Source organism: Nothobranchius furzeri, chromosome 2 (genome assembly GCF_043380555.1).
Source record: "Nothobranchius furzeri strain GRZ-AD chromosome 2, NfurGRZ-RIMD1, whole genome shotgun sequence".
Lineage (NCBI taxonomy): Eukaryota > Metazoa > Chordata > Actinopteri > Cyprinodontiformes > Nothobranchiidae > Nothobranchius > Nothobranchius furzeri.
In genome coordinates this window covers 44,914,602-44,927,740 of record NC_091742.1, presented here as the reverse complement: position 1 = coordinate 44,927,740, position 13,139 = coordinate 44,914,602, and the positions used below count along the sequence as shown (strand labels likewise).

At 46.6% G+C, this 13,139-nt stretch overlaps 3 protein-coding genes across 5 annotated transcripts in view; 1 reads left to right on the top strand and 2 right to left on the bottom strand.

Annotated features, from left to right (window-relative positions):
- cdhr2 (cadherin related family member 2) overlaps positions 1 to 6,497 on the top strand; it is a 34,646-nt gene extending 28,149 nt beyond the window's left edge. For all 3 annotated transcript variants that reach the window (XM_054737213.2, XM_054737214.2, XM_054737215.2), the window contains exons 26-31: positions 4,283 to 4,412; positions 4,548 to 4,669; positions 4,747 to 4,860; positions 4,940 to 5,023; positions 5,571 to 5,628; positions 5,708 to 6,497. In XM_054737213.2, the coding sequence (XP_054593188.1) occupies positions 4,283 to 4,412; positions 4,548 to 4,669; positions 4,747 to 4,860; positions 4,940 to 5,023; positions 5,571 to 5,628; positions 5,708 to 5,857 (658 nt within the window). In that variant the 3' untranslated portion in view covers positions 5,858 to 6,497. The remainder of the gene's footprint in view (positions 1 to 4,282; positions 4,413 to 4,547; positions 4,670 to 4,746; positions 4,861 to 4,939; positions 5,024 to 5,570; positions 5,629 to 5,707) is intronic.
- Positions 6,498 to 6,805: 308 nt separating this feature from the next.
- Positions 6,806 to 10,130, bottom strand: LOC107373590 (G protein-regulated inducer of neurite outgrowth 1). Its single transcript, XM_015941718.3, has 2 exons — positions 9,993 to 10,130; positions 6,806 to 9,638 (listed from the first exon to the last, which is right to left on the bottom strand). Exon 2 carries the CDS (start codon positions 9,574 to 9,576, stop codon positions 7,576 to 7,578), a length of 2,001 nt encoding a protein of 666 aa, XP_015797204.3. The 5' UTR covers positions 9,577 to 9,638; positions 9,993 to 10,130; the 3' UTR covers positions 6,806 to 7,575.
- A 1,331-nt stretch (positions 10,131 to 11,461) lies between these two features.
- adirf (adipogenesis regulatory factor) lies at positions 11,462 to 13,132 on the bottom strand. The gene is made up of 3 exons (XM_070545857.1): positions 12,919 to 13,132; positions 12,640 to 12,702; positions 11,462 to 11,587 (listed from the first exon to the last, which is right to left on the bottom strand). The coding sequence occupies exons 1-3, from the start codon at positions 12,995 to 12,997 to the stop codon at positions 11,484 to 11,486; spliced, it is 246 nt and encodes an 81-aa protein (XP_070401958.1). The 5' UTR covers positions 12,998 to 13,132; the 3' UTR covers positions 11,462 to 11,483.
- Between the last annotated feature and the right edge of the window lie 7 nt (positions 13,133 to 13,139).

Here is a 13,139-nt window from a genome sequence, read left to right as displayed (position 1 = left end):
CCCGACCCGGAGGTGGCAAGCCACCCTTTTCCGGTCGAGAACCATGGTCTCAGATTTGGAGGTGCTGATCCTCATCCCAGCCGCTTCACATTCGGCCGCGAACCTACCCAGCAAGAGCTGAAGGTCAGAGCTGGATGAAGCTAGGAGGACCACATCATCCGCAAAAAGCAGAGACGAGATTCTCCTGCCACCAAACTCGACACACTCCACACCACGGCTGCGTCTAGAAATTCTGTCCATAAAAGTGATGAACAGAACCGGTGACAAAGGGCAGCCCTGGCGGAGTCCAACCCTCACTGGGAACAGGTCCGACTTACTACCGGCTATGCGGACCAAACTCACGCTCCTCTGGTAAAGGGACTGAATGGCCCTTAACAGAAAGCCACCCACCCCATACTCCTGGAGCGTCCCCCACAGGGTGCCCCTGGGGACACGGTCATAAGCCTTCTCCAAATCCACAAAGCACATGTGGATTGGTTGGGCAAACTCCCATGCCCCCTCCATCACCCTTGCAAGGGTATAGAGCTGGTCCACAGTTCCACGGCCAGGACGAAAACCACATTGCTCCTCCTCTATCTGAGATTCAACTATCGATCGGACCCTCCTCTCCAGTACCTTGGAGTAGACCTTTCCAGGGAGGCTGAGGAGTGTGATCCCCCTATAGTTGGAACACACCCTCAGGTCACCCTTCTTAAAGATGGGGACCACCACCCCGGTCTGCCACTCCCTAGGAACTGCCCCCGATGACCACGCAATGTTGTAGAGACGTGTCAACCATGACAGCCCTACAACATCCACAGCCTTGAGATACCCAGGACGAACCTCATCCGCCCCCGGGGCTCCGCCGCTGTGTAGTTGTTTGACTACCTCAGCAACTTCTGCCCCCGAGATCGGACAGTCCATCCCCAGGCCTCCCAGCTCTGGTTCCTCCTCGGAATGCGCATTGGTGGGATTGAGGAGCTCCTCAAAGTATTCCTTCCACCGTCCGACTATAGCCTCAGTTGACGTCAGCAGCTCCCCATCCCCACTGTAAATAGTGTGAGCGAGTTGCTGCCTTCCTCTCCTGAGGCGCCGGACAGTTTGCCAGAACCTCTTTGGAGCCGATCGATAGTCTTTCTCCATGGCCTCACCAAACTCCCCTGATGGAGCACTATCTAGCACTCGTCCCAGGGACTCCAAAAAGGGTGGGTACTCTGAACTGATATTTGGCCCATAAGCACAAACAACAGTCAGGACCCGTTCCCCGACCCGAAGGCGCAAGGAAGCTACCCTCTTGTCCCCCGGGGTAAACCCCAACACACAGGCAGAGAGTCTCGGGGCTAACAAAAAGCCAACCCCAGCCCTCCGCCTCTCACCCGGAGCAACTCCAGCAAAGTAGAGTGTCCAACCCCTCTCCAGGTCTCGGGTTCCAGAGCCAATGCAATGTGTCGAGGTGAGTCCGACTATATCTAGCCGGTACCGCTCAACCTCTGCCACAAGCTCCGGCTCCTTCCCCGCCAGCGAAGTGACGTTCCATGTCCCAAAAACTAGTTTTCTTGTCCGGGGATTGGACCGCCAAGGCTCCCGCCTTGGTCTGCCACCCGATTCACATTGCACCGGACCCTTCCTGTTCCTCCTGCGGGTGGTGGGTCCACAGTTGGACGAGCCCATGTATCCGGTTCGGGCTGGGCCCGGCCGGGCCCCATGGGCGAAAGCCCGGCCACCAGGCGCTCGCTCACGGGCCCCAACCCCAGGCCTGGCTCCAGGGTGGGACCCCGGTAACCCTCCGGGCCGGGTACTCCGACTCTTCGTTTTAACCGCCATGAAAGATCCTTCGAAACGTTCTTTGTCTCACCCTTCACCTAAGACCAATTTGTCATGGGAGACCCTACCATGGGCACTAAGTGCCCCAGACAACATAGCTCCTAGGATCATTAGGGCACTCAAACTCCTCCACCACGATAAGGTGACGGTTCAAGGAGGAGTACTGTTGATTGGTGGTCTTTAATTTGTATGCCAACATCCTCCAACATCAGTTTTCTCTCTGAAATCCACCAGAGTTGACTATTTCTGTAAGATGTTTGAAGCAAACGACTAAAGTGGGAAAATTTGTTCAGATTACACAGAAATGATTTGATTTTGGGGCATCCAGTAAACATAGGGAAACTTTATGACTGTGAAGGGATTTAAAGGCTTGTCAAAATTAAAACCCTGATGAAAAAGTAATCATAATTGGACGCTCTTATAGAGAAACCTAACATATACAAGCACGTGTACACACACAGGTGCTCACATGGTGCACTCATAAGTATGGGCTTGGACATTTTCAACACATCACCTGTGCTGTGGCTGTGGCTGGCACTAAATGCTGTATGAATTATTACCGTGTGTTTCTCAGCAAAAACTGTTACTTTAATATATCCTCATGGATGTAATTTGGAGTGGGAGGATACCTGGTTTTCTGGAAATTGGGGAAGACAGGAGCGATTGGAGTGCGACCCGTACCCACGGAATGCGCCGCTCGGGCGGTGACCTCACAGACTGGGACGTTACTCGAGGTGAACCGTAAGCTGGACAATGTCCTCGCGGCGTTGCCTGTGTTAGTGCGCAAGATGGATTTGATCTCGGAGAGGGTCGCCGGACGATGCGGGGATGTGGAATGTAAAATTGGCTTCACTGGTGGACATGAATGACCACTTAAAGACTCCAAGGCGGAGAGGAAGATTATCTCTGCCTGCCCTAAACAAAGTCATGTTTGTCCTTATCTGACGCCATAGCAGCCTCTCAAGGCTGCTTCAACACACCCCCACAAAAGGAGGAATGCCGACAGATGCTGTGTCCCGACCTTCACCCTCTTCCTTCAGGCTGACATGTCTGCAGGAACCTCAATGTGCTCTCTGTTCCTTATCTCTCCCTCCCACCTGTTGGTCTGCAGCTGATCGATGCGCCGCAGTGGCAGCTCCCATTGGAGGCTTCAGGATCCCGCCCATCCCCACCTCCCCATCGGACTCTGATGTTTGTATCTGTGCTGTTTTGTGCTTCCATGTTGAAAGGAGTTTTTTTTTGTATAATAGAGTTACTCCCCGCTGGGGCTAACTCTGCTATGCCTTTTTTTTACCTACCCCCACTTATCCTCATGTAACACCCTTTCATCTATCTATTAAGGTAGCGCGACTCATGTTGCGAATGACCGCAGTCACCAATTCTTGTCATGTGTCTTACCCACGTATGTCTGATCTTTGAATTGTGTGTGCTGAAACTGAATTTCATTTCTCTGCATGTCCTGCACATGTGGTAGAAGATGACAATAAATGACTTTGACTTTGATGTTGTTGGTGCAGGGATATTCTGGTCTTGTTATAATTTTGTGTGTCCCCATCTCTCTCTCTCTCTCTCTCTCTCTCTCTCTCTCTCTCTCTCTCTCACACTCACTCACTCACTCACTCACTCACTCACTCACTCACTCACTCACTCACTCACTCACTCACTCACTCACTCACTCACTCACTCTCTCACTCACTCACTCACTCACTCACTCTTTCTGCAAATTCTTGTTTATCATTTCTTGTTTACTTTTGTGAACCCCAACTCCCCCACCTCTTCGTTCTCTCTCCCCCTTTCTCTTATACTTCTGTCTCTGTGTCCGTTGGTATTTTAAACAACTGAAAATATTTGTAATAAAGTTTTGGTATCAGGCGCGGCATTATAGCAGCAGCTATAACGCTCCACCTGTGAGAGTAAAACTGCAAGGCTTGTCTTCAGCATTCAGATATCAATTCTGATGGTTTCACAGCCGGACCGGACAGGAAAACAAACAAACAATTTAAATTAATACAATTAAGTTTAACCAACAAATGCTCCTAATTTGAAAGTTCACTCTTTAAGGCTGCAACATGAGCGGGCTACACCTTTTCCTTTATTACCTTTTACAAGCATTGGAAGTATCTAAAATATTTTACTCATCAGAATGTGTTTGTTTTCTTTAATATATAAACAATGTTGGTTTTCAACAATCCCCTTTCAATGTTCCATGAAATTTCTTATTAAGTAAATAAATTCACATAGCAGTACATTTTTACTGTGGAGATTGCAGCTCCAGATGTGCAGTTTTCATTTCTAAACAGAATCATTTGTCCACTAGGTGGAGCCAACAACGCCACATGCATTTAAAGTGTGCTTTGGACTCACATCTTCATCATTTTGAAAATAACTAGAGATAAACCCTAAACAATAGCTGCTTTTTATTTGATGATTTGTATTCAGGTTTATGCTGAATTAGAGGGTTTTGTAATTCTCTCCTCAGTGTGAAGACAATGGTGGAGGCATACTTCGTTTTCCCAAATGGAACGGCTCTCAGAGAAGAAGAAGTGGAAGTGATGATCGTGAAATCTGAATATTTTTTTGCCCTGAGAGACCTTGGTCTTGCTGATATTGTAAGTGCAGCAGAAACAACTTAGAATTTCATTCACTCAAAATGAGGAACTCCAATTTTGAAGTTGGAAGGAAATACATTTTACAGCTTTTCAGAAGTCAGTGTGTGCATAACGGATTTCCCTCCTTGATTTCAGGGTGCGTCTGGTGACAATCAACAGCCAACAAACCCAATTCAGTACATCCTTCTGGGGATTGTTGGAGGCCTCGTCATAGTGTTGGCTGTGCTCACCACCTCGCTGTTGTGCACTCGCAGAAGGTCAGAACAAAGCTCTGGGAGGGGAAAGGTCGAGACGGGTCAGGGAGGTAATCTGATCTGCGTGCTTAATGTTACAGCTACAAGAGGAAGCTGAAAGCAGCTAAAGCAATGAACTCTGCATCTATGGTGACTTCTGACAACCAGAAAGGAGGCACGGCGGTACCTGGCACCAACAAGTACACCATGGAGGGGTGAGTGTGGTAGCAAGAGCAATAAAAAAAAGCAAACTAACTTTTTTGTCCTCTAATATTAAACATTCCTCTCTGGCAGAGCTAATCCGGTGCTGAACCTCCACATCAACTCAGCTATAGCTTTAGATTTAGATGGGGAGAGCTCAGACATGGACAAAGTCAGGTAAAGCAAAGAGGATTTTAAAAGAATTGATCATCTCTGGTCCCGAAACAGGGCTGACTTCAAGGTCAACGTTCACACACACACACACACTCACACACACACACACACACACACACACACACACACACACACACACACACACACACACACACACACACACACACACACACACACACACACACACACACACACACACACACACACACACACTACCTCTGAAAAGCTCTGGTTTGAACAGAAATGAGCAGAGCATCTGGAAACTATCAGTTAGAAAATACGATTTTCTTTGTTTCTTTTTAATTCCAACTTTCCTTTTAATGCTGTAAAAGATGTTTTTTTTTATTTTTAATGAAAGTATTGTCGGAACAAAACAATTATCTTTTTGTTATACTCTTAAACATTGATAAAGTCTTGTAAAATTATATATATATATATATATATATATATATATATATATATATATATATATACAAAAAGAGAAAATAAAGTCATTTGCACAACAGAAAAGCGAAATGTAACTGAAGGATTGTCCAATTTTCTTTTAAAGTTTCAATTCCCTAGATGATCATTGTGAGATGATGACCACTGACTCAAATCCCGACATGGTGAGTTTTAATTTCTTCAGACTGACGAACGTCAGAACAAAAGGAAGCAGTCTAACTGTAAAACTGCTGCATTTCTCAGCAAACCATCGAGGAGGAAGAAGAACCTAGAGGCCCTTCAGGCTACAATGAGGCTCTGGGTGCAGCGCTGGCCCAGGTGGGCCCAAGGAAAGATGCCAAAAAGGCCGACACTGGCTTTACCAACCCTTCCTTCGACACGACTGACTTGTGATGGACATTAAAGAGGCTCAGACAAAATCAGGCAAACCAAACCAAACATTTTCTGTGTTGGATGTTGTTGTTTTTCAAATAGAAGTTTTATTCTGACCAGTTGGAATGTTAAAGTGAGTCTGACTTCAATCAAGCAATTATCTCAAGAAAGTAAAACTGCCCACAAGGAAAAACCACAGTTCAGAGTAATTAGGCTGTTTTAAAAATATGAAACATCCCAGTTGTAATCGTACGGCTCGACTTTGTCCAGCTCCTGTTAACTGAAGCTTCGCGAGTACTGGAGGGAACCGTTTCTCCCAAGATGGCAAATTTCAACACATTTTTCAACCAACAAATGGGAAAGCAAACAAAATCAAAGTTGCACAAAGAATCACTTTATTTCTGTTAAAGGTTTTTGGATTTGTTTAAAATAAACTAAATTATATACAAGTCAAGACACGTCGCTGACCTCCAGCTGCAGCTGGAAAGGTGATGATAAAGTTAAATATCATGTAAGGTATGATGGAAATCATTTATTTATTGGAGCATGTCAGCCAGGACCGTCCCTCCGGTGTCAGTGCTTACCTGCTCTCTGCAGTTTTATTCACCAAGAACCAAAAGAATGTATCGTGTGTCCAAATAAAAACTACATCTGTTTCTTCCATTGTTGCCGTTTTATGAAACTATGGTATGCACACGAACACACATCACTAGCACAACAATGATCTCTGAACCATGGACGTAATTGGGCCCCCCCCCAGCCCCCCCCCCCCCCCCCAGCTTTTCCAAAGTCAAGTTTTGACCACTGCACTTTTTACCATCCAAAAACAATGTTACGCTATATTAAACTGACACTGGTTGAGCTCTAGGACCAAGCGGAAAACAACCATTTGTGTTGAAGCCTGTTTCCCATTAGAGCATGCTGTATGTAAAGATACCCCCCCCCCCCCCCCCCGTGTCCCCTCTACTTCTAAAGTGAAAATTACGTCCGTGCTCTGAACTGAGACAGATTAAAGAATCATCACATATTCCACAACTGGACCACATCTGTCTGCAGCAAAACACAGTAGAGGAGCAGAGACCTAAAATATACTTGACCTGAAAGACGGTTGTCCGCATCACGATCCCTAATCACACCACCTTTCACTACACAGCTCAGCTTAAGCTAAGACTAGAGGAAGAAAAGGCGCCTTTTATACACAAAGAAATTCACATCCACTGGAATCCTCACATCCCATTAAGTTGCCTCCATGACAAGTGTCTAAACAGAAGGTTGTAAGTAGAAATCTGCCCCATCCTTCTCAGACCTGAGCTTCCAAACAGCCAGGAGAAGGAGAGCCTGTTGCCATGGCGGCACATTGTCTGAGGTGAACAAAGAAAGGAGCTAAAACACCTAAGTAGGCGATGAGGAGGAAAGAAATATTAAAGGAGAGGAGCTAGACGACACTCAGGGTGCCAGTTACCCTGGTGGTCAGTTCTCAGTGGTCAGAGCAACCCCTTCCCCCATTAGAAACGAGATGAATGGAAAGTTATGGCTGCTTCTCTGTGATGAATCCACGGTGAAGCGATGTGCTTTTGGAACTGGTCTGTCTGGTGAGAGGGTGTGATTATTTGTTCCTCGCCCCGTCAACACGACGTTGAGCTCTTGTAAATCCTAGTATCACAGCCACAGTCGGGTTTTGTACTGAAACGTGTTTTCTGCAGCCAGCTGTTGGGTTCTGAGCCAGATTTCTTTTCCCATCATTCATTGGTGTGAGCTCTCGAGCAACAATGTGGCTGCTGCACGTTCTCCATCATCACACGGAAAGGGTTTCTCCTGCGTCGGCTCACCTTCTCGTCCCGTTCACCTTTCTTCCTCGCCCGACCCTTACCTGACTCCACCTGCTCTGCCTCCGATTGCTCCGGCGCAGGTATGGAGGACTGCTGCTTCTGTTTCAACACCTGCTTCTCCAGGTGTTTCTGGATGGCTGAGCCCAGCACAGCTACTTCCACCACCGCCCCGTACACCTCCCACGTCATGCCTTTTTCGTCCCAGTTCACCTCCTGCACCGGCTCCTCACACGTATCCTCACAATTTGTACCCTCATTTGTGTCCTCCCCCTCTTTCTCTACTGTCTTTTTTCTCTCTGCCACATGCTGTGCTTTATCCTCCTCCTCCTCCTCCTCCTCCAGGATCTTCTTCTCTATGCTCGACTCTTTCTTGATCTCGGGAAAAGTTGTGGCGATGGGAGTTCTTGGGGTCATGGGTGCAGTAGCAACTGAGCAAAACTCCACCTGCCGGCCCACCTGCAGCTCAGCGTCTTTCGTCTCGGGGACCGCCACCTTACATTTCCCAAAGGAGCTGGGGAAGTGAAAGGCTTGGTCCCCCTCAGGAGGTGTCATGGGGCTGGTGGCTACAGACTGACACTGCACCACCTCGAGGCTCACCTGTGTGCGGATGTTGTGGCATCCAATGGGGGCCGGAGACTCCGGGGGTTTCGTCCCTGAAACGTCTGTGGGCTCCACACCTGTGCCTTTGCTTTCTGTTGTCTTAGAATTGTTTGCTTCTTCTGGTTCCTCGGATTGCTTCTGAGGACGGGTTGAGTTGGACGTGTCCTGTGGATGAACAGGAGTTTCTTTTCCACCCTCACTTTTTCCTCCACCTTCTTCTTTCATTTTCACCATTTCTGGATCCACGGAAGCCAGATGTGATTCTTCCTTCTTTTCATCTTCTTCCTCATTGTTGCCATGTTGGGTCACCAAGATTGTAATGTCTTGATCCAAGCTCCCCATCCTCTGCTGCTTACACTGCTGGTCGTTGTCCTCACAAGTCCCTTGAAAATGTTCCGATCTGAGACCCACACAACCGGTGGAAATCCCTGGAGATGAATCAGAGCTCGGGCTTCTCGTTTTTTCTGACTTAGCTTCTTGACATTTCATCGCTGTGAAACTCTCGTGATGGCTACTTTGAATTTGCTCCTCAGTCTTCATCTCTTCCTTCTGGACTGTCTCCCTCCCAACGAGAACTGGAAAAACGGTGGTGGACGGAGTCTTGGGGGTCATCGGGGAGGTGGCGACAGAGCAGAACTCAGCCTGCTGACCCACCTGCAGCTCTGCATCTTTGGTGTCAGCAGCAGCACCTCCAGATTTCCCAAAAGTGCTCGGGAAGAAGAAGGAATGGCCCCCTTCAGGGGGAGTCATGGGGCTGGTGGCCGCCGAATGGCACTGGACCACCTCTAGGCTCACCTGTGTGCGCATGTGATGCTGCCCAATCGGGGCAGGCGAGAGTGGGTCAAAGGGATCTGGAGTTGACGGCACAGGAACTGAGATATTCCTAGTTTCTGCTTCTCTCCTACCCTCGCTCCCCCTCTCAGAATCTCCATCAGTTTGAACCTTGAGGGGAGCTATTGCTTGGTTTTGTGTAGCGGTTGTTTCCTGAGCTGCAGGGTGAGGCGTCAGAGGCGGGACATCAGTCTGTGTAGAGTCTTTATCTGCCTCTGAGACTGATCGGTGAGAGGTTTCCATATCAGCTCCTGACACCTCTTGATTATTGGACGTTGGTTTTCTATCCCTGGCATTCTCGTGGAGATGTGGCTGATGGTCCTCTCCAGTTGTTGACTCTTGACTCGTGTGCAGTGGATGTCCCTCACCCACTGCGCTGCTCTCTGAGCCTGCTTGATGTCCCGTGTTTTCGGACTTCTCAGAAGGCTGCTGGTCCTCTTTGAGCCTGAGACCTCTTTTCTCATCCTTAAGGCTCCCCATTCTGCCTCTTCATTAAGTGGTGGAATAACCGGCAGACAGCACAGACACGCTGTTTGTGCAAACTGTAATCAGAGAAGAGCCCACGCATGAGCTCAGGATTAAACAACAGCTTGTTCTGTGGTGAAAATACAAAATCCATGTCAAGCATCTAGTCGCTCGCATGCAGCAGCACCCTATCATGGAAACCGTTTTCAGAGAAAAGCAAAAGCTAGCTCTTATTAACACAAAATTTATGAACTTCTTTTACAATTTCTGTGGTTTTATTTTATAGGAATCTTTTAAACTCTGATAATAAATCCCTGCAGCTTTTGTTTTCATCACATAACAACAAGTAATATGTAAAAAAAAGGGAAATTTTGCATTATTAAAGCAAGAACAATGAAAAGAAACAGTAAAAATCCAAGTTAAAGACGTACCTCAGCAGCAAAGTCGTACTGAAGCGTCTCCACAACTCTTCTTCAGATTTAGGTCAGACATCACAAATCTCACTGCTGATTGAAGCCGACATCTGCCCGTGCAGCTCGGCTGTGTGATTGATTCTGATGGTGCTGGCTACAGGTTTGTCTCTAGAAGAATCTCTCTTAGGCAGTCCTCGCTCTTTAGGCTGTGCCTGTGTCTGTTGAAAAGCTTCACATTTCCAGTTTCCCTGGAAACCAACGGCAGGAGCTCTGGCAGCGAGTGGTAATGCAACGACAAAAAGCTCAGAGCTGCTCTGCAATCATAAGGAACTCATGATGATTAACCACAGGTTCTCGTTGGACACACGATGGACACCAGGAGCAGAGAGATGAACTTATGATGGATTGAAGCGGTTTTACAGGGAATAAAAGGCAGTGACAACAGAACAAGTTATTAAGAAGGATCAGTTTGAGGCCTGATGAAGGGAGGGTGTAGCGTGGCGTTGATCACTTCCTGTTTCTCTACGGACATCAAAGTTTGTGTCTGTGGAGAACACGCACGGGAAAACTCAAAGTGTGAGAAGTTTTGGTCAGATTTGTCAGTAAAGATTTAAAACAGTCATCGAGTCATGCAAATATGTGATTTGTGAACGATAGAATAGACTATTCATCCCGCGGCGAGGACCTTCACTTGTTAAGGCCAGCTGGAGATGCAGAGTTGCTCTGCTGCATATGGATATGAAACCCAACAGTTCAGCTTGAAGGAGCCTGGAGGAAGCAGAGCTGTGCCTCCCACACAAGCACACTCTTACAAAAGAGAGGGCTTTCACGCTGATCCCTCCACCCAACACCACCGCCGTGCAGCCTGCTGCTCTGTGGAATTCTAATCACGCTATTGCGTAACGTTGCAGATATTTATGTTTCCTTTATTTTTAAACATTGTCCTAGTCCTGTGATCTCTGCGAGCATGGCCAGAACACCGTGTACTGACAGAAGTAGTATCAGCATCAATTCAGCGACCTCGACCAATCACAAGCCATCACTGAGTTCTGTTGCCTGGCAACCGTGTATAGTGTGATGGAGAGAGGTGTGCTGCTAAGCACCAAGGTAAACAGTTCTGATCTCACTCCTGTCGGGAACTTTGAGCCCGCCAAAGGCCAGCTCCTCAGCGATGTGCTGGTCCTGATGGAGCTGGGCGATTCACTGATGAGAGCTGCTCTCCACCATCCAGCATCAGCAGTGGTGTGTTTTATTTCCACCAAACACGGCAGGGTGTCACATCATGTCAACTCAAGGCAGAAGTTGTTCTTTATTTATTGGCCGAAATAAAAACAATTCATAAAATCTGTTTTAAAGCAAGACAACAGAAACACAAATCTTTTCTTGTTTCTGGAATGTTAATTTAGTAACGATGGATTATTTTCCAGGGTGATGTTTCCCAACACATAATTAGTTGTCACATGACTCTACATCTGGCGGTTTCAGCTAGAAGCTTTTGTTTTCTGCTGATCATTTTGGCTCCATTTTCTGTCCGAACTCCTTGATGGTGTCTGTGGTTTTCTCTGCAGCCTTCCCTACGGCTGCCCGAGTCTGCCTGCTGGCTTCTTGAGCAGCTTGGAAAATTCCAGAGAAAAGAAATACAGCAAAACGTTAAATAAATCTTCAGCACTTCAAAGCCAAACTGTATTACCGCCTCAATTACAAATGTAAACTTTTTTTATTCCATTGTTCTTCAACAGTAAGAAGAGTTTGTGTGAAAGCCACATTTAGGTGTTTTTGTGAAGGAAACTCATAATAAAGTCCTGCGATGCTCCTCTGCACCCTTGCTTGCTTCGTGGAGGTAGTGCTGCTGTCAGCTTCACCTCCAACAACATAATACTTCACACCAGAACCCAGAAGTCAGAGCTTAACCAGCAGGCCTCTGGTGTCTGGCTGCAGCGTGTGCATTCAGTCACGCCCCCTTAATTAATGATTAACAGTAGTTATTTGATGCTAAAAACAAATCTGTGGATGTCTGTGGGGGGAAATTTCAGCCTCAAATTGTGAATGTGTGGTCTCTGGGATCGGATGTGGTAGAGCTCATTTGTTCGTCTGTGGTGTAAACTGAAAGTCTGCTTGTGCATCTTGTGCCACATCACCATCACTATTAACGTTGCTACAAATTTCGCTGTGCTGGTTTCTTTTGATAGGATAGCTGATTCTAATAAAAACTAAAAACTTTATCATAATAACATCATTTAAAAAAATCTAAAAACATTCATGAATGTGTTTAGTTTCCATTGTCCAGTCTTGTATTGCTGCCCTTTAGCTGGGTAATAGGAGCAATCGGGGGCTCATCCGGGATACAACCTTTCTTTTACAAAACCCAAATTTTTGTAACAACCTGACTCACTGGGCACCATGTTTGCTATTAAAAAACATGACCTATATAATTTCTGGTCTGCAGTATGAGGAGCAGCCATTAAACACAAAGAAGATGATGCAGACTGGTGCACAAAGCCCAGCAAGGCCAGTGAAGGTGCAGCATGTAAAATGCTTCTTATTGTCAGTTTCCTTTAATTTGTTCAAGCCAAATAAATATTTTTATGGGTGGCTTCATTTAAATATTGACATCTTTCCTTCCATAAAATCTGTGCAATTGAGGATGCTTTATTAGCTTTATTACCTTTGCTGACTGTTTCTTTGGAGGAGTCTGCCACCTGCTGCACAGCATCTTGAGCTGCCTGCACTGGAAGCACATCAACAGGTTTTCCCAAGATTCATTTCACAAAGAGAAAAATCTGTCATTGACACCATTTTAATGTTAAACTCTTTGTTTAAAATGTAAAAGAAACTGGGTCAACCTGAAAGGCATGTGAAGGATCATCAAATTATCCAAAAAGGAAAAAAATGTTTGACTGACTGACAAGCAGATTGTAGATTAGCCCACGTGAGAGGCCAGTACCTGTACTGTCAGTGACTCCTTTTGCAGCAGAGTGACTCGTCCCTCTCGGGATCTCGAAAGATGTTTTGAACGTAGCCATGTCTCCTGTCTTTGTGCCTGTAGGGTCCTCACACCAGTTTGAACCACAAGCTGCACGACCGGCTGTTTAAAACCCCGACACCACTTAGCCTGCACTTTCCAGCTGAATAAACCAAAACAAAACCCACCTCAAAAAGCCCCGG

Bases quoted from the DNA above. Each gene is read 5' to 3' on its own strand.
- adirf (XM_070545857.1), bottom strand. From the start codon at position 12,997: ATGGCTACGTTCAAAACATCTTTCGAGATCCCGAGAGGGACGAGTCAC. The intron at 12,703-12,918 runs GTACTGGCCTCT...ATGTGCTTCCAG, and splicing joins AGGAGTCACTGACAGTACAG to TGCAGGCAGCTCAAGATGCT. The intron at 11,588-12,639 runs GTAATAAAGCTA...GAATTTTCCAAG, and splicing joins CAAAGAAACAGTCAGCAAAG to CTGCTCAAGAAGCCAGCAGG.
- LOC107373590 (XM_015941718.3), bottom strand. From the start codon at position 9,576: ATGGGGAGCCTTAAGGATGAGAAAAGAGGTCTCAGGCTCAAAGAGGAC.